General features: G+C 40.5%; 1 protein-coding gene across 1 annotated transcript in view; it reads right to left on the reverse strand.

Annotated features, from left to right (window-relative positions):
• Nucleotides 1–1,317: 1,317 nt before the first annotated feature.
• Nucleotides 1,318–13,738, reverse strand: part of LOC114091369 (collagen alpha-4(VI) chain-like) — a 103,710-nt gene continuing 91,289 nt past the window's right edge. The window contains 4 exon segments of the mRNA XM_027933853.2: nucleotides 1,318–1,872; nucleotides 9,400–9,496; nucleotides 10,521–11,204; nucleotides 13,140–13,230. Of these exon segments, the coding sequence (XP_027789654.2) occupies nucleotides 9,420–9,496; nucleotides 10,521–11,204; nucleotides 13,140–13,230 (852 nt within the window). The 3' untranslated portion in view covers nucleotides 1,318–1,872; nucleotides 9,400–9,419.

Consider the following 13,738-nt stretch of genomic DNA (forward strand, 5'->3'; position numbering starts at 1 on the left):
AAAATAGATAGTATATCCAGGCATTAAAAAAAATGGTTACCTTCAGATGAAGATTATAGGTGATCTTTATTTATGATTTTTTAAATATTTTAGTCATAGATGGACACAATACTTTTATTTTATTTTTATGTGATGCTGAAGATTGAACCCAGTGCCTTCCACATGTGAGGCGAGCACTCTACCACTGAGCTGCAACAGCCCTCATCTTTATTTCTTTCATGTGTGTTTCTGTGTTGTACAGATTGGCTACAATGAACACATAGTCATTCTTTTGTGATCAGATGAAAATAATTGTCACAAAAATAGAATAAATATTTTAACATTTCTTTGAACATTCAGTATAAAACTGGTTCCCATCTCCTCTGCACTGTCATCTGTGTGAAGGAACAAAGAGTATTCTAGAAATCAGTCACCGAACTTGCCAGAGAGCAACTCCACTCTGCATCCCTAGAGACAGCCACCAGCTGCTTGGGATCTTTTATGAATGTGACTATCTTTGAATATAGGGCCTTTAGATTAGATAAGGGTGGGGCTCTAATACAACGGGATTGGTATGCTCCCAAGAAGAGATACCAGTTTGTTCTTTCTCTCTCTCCCTCTTCTTCCATCTCCCTCGCTTCCTCCCACCATGAGCATGTACCAAGGAAAGGCCATTGTGCGACACAGCAAGAAGGTGACCACCAGCAAGCCAGGAAGGAACTACCTCAGCAGGAACAAAATAGGCTAACACGCTGATCTTGAATTTCTAGCTTCCAAGACTGTGAGAAATAAATGTCTGTTGTTTAAGGCACCCAGGCTATGATAAATTGTTAAGGAAGCCCAAGCTGATTAATTCATCTTACAGCAATGAATTAATTACCAATACCCAGCAGCCCCCTTCTATCTCGTCCCCAAATCTGAAACTGAGTAAAAATTCAGAGGCCAGGAGAATCAAGTTGCCAGGCAAAAGAAGATCTTGCAAAACACGCGCACACCCCCACACACTCTCTCTCTCTCTCTCTCTCTCTCTCTCTCTCTCTCTCTCTCTCTCATCCTCACTTCTTACATTGCAAAATTACATTGTCCATGATGAATCAAAACCTTTCATTTCATCTTTGCATGGACAATGACAGCTGTAATTGTTGAGTCACCATGTTTCCAAGGACAGAAGTCACCATATTTTAGGCCAATTGATGCCAAAGGACTGGTCCCATGGAAAAGTCATTGCTGTCTCCACTCTATCAACTGCTATGTCACAAAGCACATCACAGGTTGCAGTCAACAGGAATCACACGCAGTCTCACCCCTAAAGATTTCATAAAGAATGCCTTTATTTATTTATATTAGGTAGTGATGATGAACTTCACATTAGACATCCGCCTCTTTGACTTCTCTATTCTCTGGTAGTCAAAAGACAAAGCAATTTTCAACTCCTTTCTGAATTAGGTTTTGCTCACTACTTCCATTGATATCTATTTTGCTACGTAGCCCCCCAAACTTCAAAATAATTTTCGAGGTTAAGTTCAAGTTTCTCTTTCATTTGGTTATTCTTTTTAACTCTTAGAATTCAGCCCTTCTCAAGTCACAAATCATCTAGCCCCAGGACCTCACTGGCAAGAAAAAAAAAAAATTCAGGGAGCAAGAAATGTGATGTCTGTGACACTTAAAAGTGTCATGACACTGGCTCAATAAGGGTAGAGGAGCAATAGCCATAAGACTCTGCCTAACTGGAGATACACCAAGCTTCACATTCTTCCTTGGTTTCAAACCATCTGGCGTTGCTTCCGCAGCTGCCATACCAGAACTATTGGCAAGCCTCCTGCTTCTCACTGTAGTACCATTTCCAGATGTAATCCTGGCACTCAACTTCCATCTGATCCATGGAACAAGGACCTGAAACAAAATAAACATAGAGTTGGATTTCCTGCTTCAGCATGTCAGGAAAAGAACAATGGTGTCAGATCCAGAAATGGATCCTAGCCTTACTGCCAACTGGCTATGTGACCTTGGATCTCTGAGCCTTGCTTTCCTCAACCATAAAAGTAATATTTATTTAAAAACACATCACAAGTATGTTGTTATCACATAACATGTGAAAGATATACTAAAGTTATAGATATTGTTTTGCATAGTACCTGGTATATGGCAGATATACCACAGACAATGTATAAATGAGTGAGTGAAAGCTTTCTAATACTAAGAACTCCTCACTTGCTTCTTTTTCTCATTTTTCAACCATGTCAGTCCCTTTCCTAATCCCAAACCTGTCTGACCTTCAAATGACCTACACAAATCCAGCTTATTTATTATTTATAGTACCCTAACTCTTACCCAGAAGTTAGGATATCTATTAAAAGAAAAACATGAGGGTCGTGGAAAATGAAAAACAGGATTGGGAATTAACAAATCATAAGAAGCAAGATCTGATATTCTCTGAATTTTAAATCAGGCACTGATTTTTCCAAGTATGTATCCTCTGCCTTCTAGGGAAAAGAGATTTCTTTGGGTACACTTTATATCATATAGAAATTTACTTGTCCCAACTTAACACCCCCCAAAAAATCCAATCAATAAATGGGCTAAGGAGCTGAACAGACACTTCTCAGAAGAAGACATACAATAGACCAACAAATACATGAAAAAATGTTCCACATCTCTGGTAATTAGATAAATGCAAATCAAAACTACTCTAAGATTTCATCTCACTCCATTCAGAATAGCAGTTATCAAGAGTACAAACAACAATAAATTTTGGCAAGGATGTGGGGGAAAAGGCACATTTGTACATTGTTGGTGGGACTGCAAATTGGTGCAACCAATCTAGAAAGCATTATAGAGATTCCTTAGAAAACTTGGAATGGAACCACCATTTGGCCCAGCTATCCCACTTCTAGGGTTATACCCAAAGGACTTAAAAGCAGCATGCTACAGTGATGCAGCCACCTCAGTGTTTATAGCAGCTCAGTTCACAGTAGCTAAACTGTGGAACCAACCTAGATGCCCCTCAATAAATAAATAGATAAAGAAACTGTGGTATATATACACAATGGAATATTACTCAGCCTTAAAGAAGAATGAAATTATTGCATTTGCAGGTAAATGGATGGAGTTGGAGAATATAATGCTAAGCAAAGTAAGTCAATCCCCAAAAACCAAAGGCCAAATGTTCTCTCTGATAAGTGGATGCTGATCCATAATTGCAGGGCGTAGGCATGGGAAAAATGGAGGAACTGTGACTGAGCAAATGGGAGGGAGATGGGAGGGGACACGGGGGCAGGAAAGATGGTGGAATGAGATGGACATCATTACCCTAGGTACATGTATGACTACACATATGGTGCAATGCTACATCATGTACAACCAGAGAAATGAAAAGTTGTGTTGCAATTGTGTACAATGAATCAAAATGCATTCTGCTGACATATACGTAATTAGAATAAAAAAGAGCATGCTACAGGGACACTGCTACATCGATGTTCATAGCAGCACAATTCACAATAGCTAGACTGTGGAACCAACCTAGATGCCCTTCAATGGATGAATGGATTAAAAAAATGTGGCATTTATACACAATGGAGTATTACTCTGCATTAAAAAATGACAAAATCATAGAATTTACAGGGAAATGGATGGCATTAGAGCAGATTATGCTAAGTGAAGCTAGCCAATCCCTAAAAAACAAATGCCAAATGTCTTCTTTGATATAAGGAGAGTAACTAAGAACAGAGTAGGGTCGAAGAGCATGAGAAGAAGATTAACATTAAACAGGGATGAGAGGTGGGAGGGAAAGGGAGAGAGAAGGGAAAAAGCATGGAAACGGAAGGAGACCCTCAGAGTTATACAAAAGTACATACAAGAGGAAGTGAGGGGAAGGGGAAAAATAATACAAGGGGGACAAACGAATGTCAGTAGAGGGGGCAGAGAGAGAAGAGGGGAGGGGAGGGGAGGGGAGGGGTGATAGTAGAGGATAGGAAAGGCAGCAGAATACAACAGACACTAGTATGGCAATATGTAAATCAATGGATGTGTAACTGATGTGATTCTGCAATCTGTATATGGGGTAAAAATGGGAGCTCATAACCCACTTGAATCAAATTGTGAAATATGATATATCAAGAACTATGTAATGTTTTGAACAGCCAACAATAAAAAATTTAAAAAAAAAAAAAAAGAAAAATTTAAAAAAGAAATGTTCTGTCCTAGATCAACTAAAGCACAGAATGTTGACATCCTACAAAAACTTCTTGCTAGGTCTTTCAAATATCCCTGAAAAAAGAAGGCACTGTCTTCAGGAAGTAGGAATTAAAATGCACAGGCTGTATTCCTGGGACATACCCACTAACTTCCCATTAGTATGGTCAGTACTGATTAGCCTTCTAGGAAGAACAATGAGATCTTCTGGACTCATAGGGATGAGACACACTCTTAGAGTCTGAGGAATTGATCACAGAACCATCCTATGCCAACAAGCACACTTGAATTTGCCAGTGCAGGACCCTGACTCTAGAGGGTGAAAAATAACAAGCTGTGAGGACCCAGGAGAAAGAAGAGCATATACCTCTCCAAAAACTTTTTGAAATAAACTGAAAAACACAGCAGTGGTGAACTATGGCCTGTTCTCTTTCCACCATCTTATAGACTGGGGCCCACCCACCAGCTGACCGAACAAATCAAGAACTCATTGCAACAGATCAGTCCCTTTTCCAATGAGGCTCTGTACTCTTTTTATTTAAAAGACTCACTCTTCTTTTTGGCGTTGGAAACTACTGGATAGGGACTGCTTTTCCTAGATTAAACATCTGGAGCAACACTGCCCAACCTTCTACGGTGATGAAAATTTTGGAAATGATGTGAAACCTGTCCTTTTCAATACATTAGCCACCAGCGCCCTCCCATGTGGATGTGGCTACGGAGCCTTTGAAATGTGGCTAATGCAACCAAGGAATTGAAATTTTATTTGATTTCAAATTATTCAAATTTAAGCAGTCATTATGGCCAGTGGTCACCATATTGGTCAGCACAATTAGAAATGAGTCCTCAATCCTTCACACTAATTATTTCTAAGTTATTCTTTAAAGCTTAACTCTTAGTATTCCTTAGAGTTTTAAGTTTTCTTTTACTGATATGATATGGTATTGGGGGGCCAATAAGCTTTGCCTTAAGCAATTATTGTTGGCCTCTAATTTTATAATTGACATTCTTTTTTACCACAAATATTAACTTTTGCCTTCTTGAATCATGCAGCAGTGGTCACAATTTTATTCAAACATATTGGCAGAATCCAGGAATAAGGAAAAGAAAAAGTGGAGGAAGGGAATTGGGAAGGTATGAATGAAACTAGTTTTGCCTGGACTTATTCTGACCTGGTACATATTTCTTACAATATAGCCCTACTCAAAAGGGAAAACCAAAAAATAGATCTGTGTATTTTGAAGATAACACTGAAATTGAAAACACACAATCGAGTTCATTCTGACTCCTGTGAAGAGAGATAACACTGGTTAATTCTCCACAAGTAGGTGCAGGTGCTATGGCAGAATTTGGCTTAAGACACAGGAGCACAAAGGCAGCTATGAAAACTTAACACTACTTGGGAGCCCAGAAAGGATTCTCAGGAGAGGTATAACTTGAGCCTGGTAGTACGAGATGAGTAGGTGTGATACAAGTGGACACTGTGGAGGGGATACAGACAGGCAGGTGAGGGTGAGCAGCAATCGAGCCTTAGAACAACACGGAGGGCACAGGGGCAATTGGGAGTCATGCAAAGTCTAAAGTGGCATCCAGTAAGGCCCAAAGGGCCAGTGCAGAGACTAGTCTTGGAGGCCTGTGTGTCTTATCCAGGCACCTGAACTTCGTGCCAAAGACAATGGGGAAACCATAGAAGAGCAATGGCATGCCCAGATTTTCCTTGGAAAATTTAATCAGGTATTGAGAATGGAGTTGAAAGGAGGAAAATGGGAAGAAACAAGACTGTTTAGAGAACCAGAGGTGTGAGCAAAAGGAATGAAGTCGGGTTGTGGGTTTCCATTCCTGGTCCAAGGATGGTGCATTCCAATGAACACAAAGGAGTTTACCTTTGTCTACAGCAAAATGATGATATTGTCCATAAAGCCGAGAGGGAAGAAGGTTTAAAGAGGAAGAAGGTAGTGGTCAACAGTGGCCAAGTCCCAAGCTGCTCAAGGCAATGAGGTCTGAAAGAGCCCCGGGGTCCTTCTTGACAGTTCAGACTAGACAAGGGCAAGCTCATTTCTTCAACTGAGGGCAGGAAGGGAGAGTGTACAGAAGGGTGTATAGGAAGCTGCAGGAGGTTGCTTTTGGCTCCCTTTTTCTTTTGAAAAGAAAAGAAAAAGGCAACTGTTGAAGGAAGAGGTGTGGAGGAAGGAGACTGGGGAGGTGATGAAGGGTTAGGATGGCCTTGGAGTACAGTGCGGGGCGAAACTGCACAGAGCCCAGTAAGGCAGTGGCTGAGATGTACTGGGGACCTTCAAAGCTGTGAATGGGACTGGATCCAATGGTCATTCACCTCTCCTCCATCTCTTTGACCTTGATTTTGTGGTAAAGAGTTCCTTAGAACAGTGGTTCTCAGTCTTAATTGCTCAGTGGAATCACTGTTAAGTACCACATATCCACCAAAGACTCTGATTGGATTGGTTGGGGTGAATTTTTGAAGATTCCCAGGTGATTCTGTTATGGGCCAGGCTACATGGACAATGACCAAACAGACTCCATTTTACCCTGAGACTCCATAAGCCCCACCTCTGTACCCATTAATAGTTACCTAGCATAACATACTTGGCAACACAAAATAGCAATTCTTACATAATGTAAAATTGTTCTCTTTCCTTTCCATTTTCCTTGGGCAATGTACCTTGTCAGAGATTGTCTAGACATTAGTAACCATTCTCTAACTTGTACTCAACTAGGGTCATTTTGACCCACTTCCCTTCTGCTTGCTTGCTGCTATGCCAATCTGGAAAGTCCTGTGGGAAATACCAATGAACCCATTGCATTGTCTTGCTAACTGCCCAATTCAGCTTCTGTACCTGGTTGCTTACAGCTACGTCAAACCCAAATGTAGTTTTTGCCTTTAAAAACCATAAAATGCTCAGGCTTGGGGCTGTTCCTTGCAGAAACAGTATGGGTCCTGTGGGAAGCAGTTGCCAGCTGGCCAGCTAAACAAAGACTAACTGGGACTTGGTGTGTTTTCTGAGCGACCTGCCCCACAACAATTCTACTGTATAGTCAAGGCTGAAAAGCACTGCTGTTATAAAATCAACTGAGGATATTCTGTACTGAAAACATGATAATCAACAAGTTGCCCTGTGCTTAATTTTTAGCCTAAGGAAGGGAATGTTACTGTACCTTCCAAGAGGGCCTATGGTTTTGTTATTTCCTTTGGATGTGTATTTGCTATTTGCTTTGTTTTGGTATCTGGGATTGACGGAGAGGTGCTTAATTACTAAGCCACATTTCCAGTCCTATATTTTTATTTTGAGACAAGGTTTGTTAAGTTGCTTAGGACCTCGCTAAGTTGCTAAGGCTGGTCTTGAACTTGCAGTCCTCCACCTCAGTCTCCTGAGTCATTAGGATTACAGGCATGCGCCACTGCACCCAGCTGCTTTAGATTCTAAGCAATAGTATATTTCATGGGCATCTTAATAGCTAACTTGTATACTTACTATCTGGCAAACACAGATTATCAAGTTTTACTCTCAAAACAACTCTAGGACATAGATACTCCTATAATTCCTGCTTTACAGAACAGAAAACTGAGCCACAGTGAAATTAAATAGTTCCCATAGCCACCCAGCCAAAAGCCCTCAGATGGGGAATCATGTGGGCACATTCAAAACCTCTAAGGAAAGTATATTTACTTTATATAAGCAGGACCAACCACACCACTCACTAATAAACTCTTTCAGCTGTCTTAGAAAAAACATCACAGTCAAGTTCCCCAGTATCTTGTTGATCACATATAAGAAAGAACTTGTTATCTGCATAACTACAGACTGCAATTCAAAACTGATGCTACATCTGTTTTAGATGGATCCAAAATGTTCCTTAAGCTTGGTCAGAACACATGAGACATCTGGTCACTTACAAAGCAGCCTGTCTATAAGCAGTAGTTATTCTTCACTTCTCACTTCTGCAATAGATATTTGCATCTCTGCCACGCAGGGCAGACACTTGGTGGGTGTGCCTCCATAACATGCGCTGAAATGGCTTTCTTTCAACTCCAGTTCTACAGCTCAGTGAAATTTGGCCTTTTTCTGTTTACTTAAAGTAATCCCTTTAGCCTGCATACATGAATTTTTGCATTTGTACGGAAGATGTTATAAAAAGTCAACACTTGCATGCTAACATAATACACAGGGATGTTTTAAGAAATAAAGATTGAAAAAAGTGAAGCCAATTCAGGGAGCAAGAAGGTAGCTTGTTTTTTACTGTAGGCAGTGCCTGAATTTATTTCTTTTCTAGTTTCTGGTTGTGCTGGTGTTTCCTGTTCATTTTCTTCAGTGTTAAATTTGTTATTTACAATTTTCAAGAGCTTCTAGCTGAGTTATAGATGAGATCATGCCTTTTCTCTTTTCTTCTAGGAAAAAAAAAAGTCTGTTGCTTCAAGTGCTTCTAAATCATAAGCAAAGCCAGACATGCCAAAGTGGCGCTTGGACCCCCTGTACAGAAACAATCCTTGTCAAATTGCACAACCAGCCACAAGAACTGAGAGGTTCTTGTATAGCAAATGATGTGGCTACACTCAACAAACTTTAGGTTTGGGCATTTCCTGAGCAATTTCATTATTGTATTCACTGTTTTCTTAGGTTTGTAGACATGTTTGGACAAGCATCAAAATGATGGGTTTTTTAATTTCACCTCTGAGACATGGAATTAGATGATGCGATGATATGGTGGAACAGAAATTTTTTTTTTATTTTTTGCTTCCAAACATTCATGTGCTCTTTGAATTTTTTTTATGTTGGTCCTCAATCAGTCTTCTGACTGAAAGACTGAACATCAGAAAAGAAAAACTAAACTGTATCAGGGCTGTCAAGCCCAGGAGCATCCCAATGTCAGTGGTTTGGGTCAAATCAAGGACTGACTGGTAATGCCTATGACCTTTCTCTAGGGAGACCGTCTCCTGTCTGAGGAAGATGTAGGGGACAACCATAGCTTGGCCTTACCTATCTCTTTTTTTTTTTTTTTTTTTTTTTTTTGGTACCAGGAATTGAACTCAGGGGCGCTTAACCATTGAGCCACAGCTCCAGCCCTTTTTATATTTTATTTTGAGACAGGGTCTCATTAAGTTGCTTAGGGTTTCTCTATGTTGCCAACACTGGTTTGAAGCCATGATCTTTCTGCCTCAGCCTCACAAACCACTGGGATGATAGGCATGCGTCACCTTGCCCAGCATTGACCTACCTCTTGACAGGCCTGACTGCTTACAGCAGAGTGTCCCCACGGTTTGGGCCCCTGCATTCTTCAGTGAGCTCTGGGGGTGGATACTGGTTTGTTCCACCTGAAAGTAAAATTAAAAAAATAAAACATAGAATTATATAAACTTAAAAAAGAAAATAAATATAAAAAATTCTCTATCAAAACACAAAATTCCAAAGATAAAATCAAATGAAGCATAAAATAAAGTAAAATATAAAGTGGAACAAAATAAAATAGGTATAAAAAACAAAAGCAAATAGAACATTTAGAACAAAATAAAATCCATGAAGACATAAAGTCAAAAAGATGTAAGAGGGATTCAAATGAAGCATGAGACAAGTATAAAAGTAAACAGAAATAAAACAATAAAAATAAAATACATAGCAAACAAAATAAAAGCATAGAATGCCTCCAATCTCATAAATAATATAAGATCACAACATAAAAGAATACAATCTAATATAATAAAACATAAAAAATAAGATAAAATGAAATTAAAACAAGATGAGAAAAATGATTCTTTCAGCCTGCTTCTCCCTCAAAGAATCACTAAACCATAAGCCAACTATTAACATTCTCTCCACCACTCCCTGCAAAGATAAGGAATCTAAGGTGCAGACAGCAGAGTGGTTCATTGACTTTTCTAGGATCACAGAACTCAACTAATAGCAGAGCTAGGACTAGAACTAATTCATTGATTTTTTTTTTTTTGCACCTCTTAAATTGGAGAGGCACAAATGCCATATCTGTACTTCTAAGATGTCCATCAAACTCCCTTTATTCTTTTAGTGATGAAGGAGCTGATGTCCCTTACAGCCCCCAGTGAGACGTCACACTTGCTTATAAACTGAGAAACTCACGTCTCCCAGGAAGTGGGGCAAGAAGTCCTCACATTTTACAATGAAGCACCTGCACATGAGTTGTTTTGAATCATGCACTGGAAGACCAAGAACAAAAAACACCTGGAAATATGACCAGGACTGCTGGGCTGCACATAACCCAACAGTCAGGAAGGTGCCATAGGGCATCTACCTGCCCAAATGCCAGGCTATGTAAGTACCTCTCCCCCACTCACCCAATATATCCAGGATGCAGGGAATGCTCACTTTTTAGGAGGTTCAGGAAGGCCCATGTGAATCCCCTGGCGTAGGCTACCTCTGGTTCTGAAACTCCCTCCAAGCGCAGCAGGTGCTGCTCAGAGGGGACGCTGGCCACATGGGACAGCTCCACCAGCTCATGAGTCCCCACACCAGGGCCCAAGGCCAACACAAACAGGGTGATGCCCATGCACTTGGCTTCTTGGGACAAAGTCCTTAGCTTCTCCCTGTCCCAGCTGCTTGTCTCGCTGGCCACGATGGTGAAGAGGACACGCGCCCTCCGCGGCAGTGGGGCCACCAGGAGCACTTTCTCCAGCGTCCATTCTAGAGTGTGGCCCAAGGCAGGGAGTCCCTGCAGCAAGCGGCCCGCGGCCTCCCGGACCTGTCTCTGCATCTGTGTCCGGTGGCCATAGGAGGTCAGGTTGAAGCCCTCAAGCACAGGGGATCGACCCATGCCAGGCCTGAAGCCTGGAGTGGTGTGTGTCACTAGAGCCACACGCGCCCCCTGAAGGGACATGCTCGGCTGAGCAGCCACCTCCAGATCTTCAAGCACAGCGTCCACGAGATGCAAAGCCCCACGGTATATGTCAATTTCCACGTCTTGGGAGCTGTCCACCACGAACACCAAGTCCATGTCCACTGCCTGGGGCCCAGGCCCTCCTGGCCCACATTCTGGGTCTGGCTGGCACTTGTCTGGGAAGGAAGTGCAGGGAAAGGCTGAGGTTAAACCATGCATCCTTTTCTTTTCCGATGCATACCTTGTTGTATCCTTAACAAGGACATCTGCTGCTGAGCTATTAGCCACACATTGGACTGACATGGCAACCGTATGACCCATTATTCAGAAGAAAGAATGGGGGCTGGTTGCATATTTAGTGTGTTCAACCAGTAGGCCCTCTTGCTTCTTAATCTCTGGGCTCACAGATATCATTCCCCTTTTCCCCTATATAAGAAAGAATTATAGGTGAATTATTTATTGACTTAATCAGCAGTAATGATGTTTGAGAAACTACCTGCAAAACACTGATTACTAGAGCTGAAAGTAGCCTGAACAGCTCTATGAGATTGCCATTTTTACATGTTAAAAAAAATCAAATATAGGCAATTTTAAATGACATGATCATAGTTCTCAAGCTGGTTCAGCATCATAATAGTACATAGAATTTTTTTGTTTTTTAATATAGATTCTGAGATTCTATCCCCACCAAGATTCTGGTTTGGTAGGGCTGGGATGAGGCTCAGAATATGTAACTGATATTACCTCGGGTACTCTGATGAACAATGTTGTTAGAGACCCACTGATGGGGTAAACTCTTTCATTTAGATCTAGTGTGCAGCAGGCATTCTTAACCTGGGGGCTACAGTCTCCCAAGGGGTCTGTAAACCAGGATGGGGAAAAATCACATCTGTATTTGACTACATCTATTGAAACGAAATTTAGCATTCCCTTTCATTCCTCATGAAGGTAGCATAGTGCTATAATACTAGGAATTTGGACACCAATAGAAACCACTGATATTCCCACACCATATGTTGGAAAAGTTCAATATTATATAAACTCATCACTACCTTGAAATAATAGTTATTAGAACTTCTGCTAGGTCTTGCCACCTAATAAATAAACACATTAAAAATATACTTAAAATGTAATATTTTAATAGAATATTATTCATCCATAAAAAACGGAAATTCTGTTATTTGTGACAACATGGATGATTTTAGAGGACATTACTCTAAGTGAAATAAGCCAGACACAGAAACAAATACCACAAGATCTCACTTATATGCAGATTCTAAAAATGAACCAGACTGTCTGGTTCAATCTCGGTCTAACCCCGCATGTGACCTTGGACAAATTACTTAGTTTCCCCAGAAGCCTGTTTTCTTATCTGTCAAATAGAAATAATGATGATAATATTGCCTATTTTATGAGGCTGTTTGTGAGGTTCAAGTGAAAAATTGAGTCGATATATATGTATGTGCTCAGAACAAGCCATAGTAAGAGCTCAATCAATCCCATCTAGGTTGATGTTTCTACAAGAGAGGCAACTGAAACCCAGAGAGGTGATTTGTCAATGAAATGATGGATGTAAGAGCATTTCATTAACTGTGCCATACTCTACAAATGGCAGTTACTGCATTTAAGTTAACCAACTTATCAGAGCCAAATCTCTCATGGCAGTGCTAGGTCTTCCCATGGATCAGGTAGAAGGAGCAATGAAATCACCTACTCTGCCCCCTGGGCACAGTGGATAGGATTGGAGCTCTGTACTTGAAGACATACATGGGTTTCAACAAAACATTCTCTCTAGCACACGCGAGGGTGTGAGATGCAGTGACAGAGGCTGGGAAGCAAGAGAGAATTAATGACTGGCCATCAAAAGGGGTCAAGCACAACTCAGCCCTGATGCCTGTGACCACACAGGAATGCAGTGTTTGTGCCTCTTAAGACAATTCTGACTTCCTAAGAAAAACTGGAAATCCAAACATCAGAAGAAATTCCCAGATTTCAGGACGCTGAGAATGCTGAGTAAATACACATCTGCAAAGCAGATCTGGCCTGTGGCCACCAGTTAATTCCCTCTGTTCTAAATACATCAGTTGGATCAGAAGGCTGCCCTGGCTTACCATAGCAGAGAGTACAGTGGGCCATGTGCTCCACATCCTGCTGGTGCTCAGTCTCCCACACAAACAAATGAAATCTGCTGGCTCCATCCATCTAATCCAAACACACATATACATGTTTATGATTAGCTGGATTAAATTTTAGACTATGTTCTTCATGGCGTTTTCCACCATTCAAATGACATTTTAAAAGAATATATAGTCATATAAATATATATACACATAATTGGGCATTATATATTATAGCTACTTATAGTGTTTAATATTTAATGTTATATACCATAATACTAATATTTAATATTACATGTTAAAATATAATGTTTATATATTATAGTTAGTTAGGTACTAAAATAATACCCTAATTCTAACCTGGAGATTTGACTATCAGTGTAAGTATATTTGAACTATGAGTCTTCAGACTGCCCGTATGCATAAAGCTCAGCCCAATGTCATGTCGTGTCAGAACATGAGGGTTCAATCATTTAAAAATTCCATCAATCTTTGTTAACTGTTCACAGTATGTAGGATGCAGTGTGGTAGGAGCTATTGAAAAGAGAGGTAGTCATATACCATTAGAATAGAAAGAGGTTGATACTGTGAGA

This window comes from Marmota flaviventris, chromosome 8, assembly GCF_047511675.1.
Source record: "Marmota flaviventris isolate mMarFla1 chromosome 8, mMarFla1.hap1, whole genome shotgun sequence".
In the NCBI taxonomy this organism is placed as follows: domain Eukaryota; kingdom Metazoa; phylum Chordata; class Mammalia; order Rodentia; family Sciuridae; genus Marmota; species Marmota flaviventris.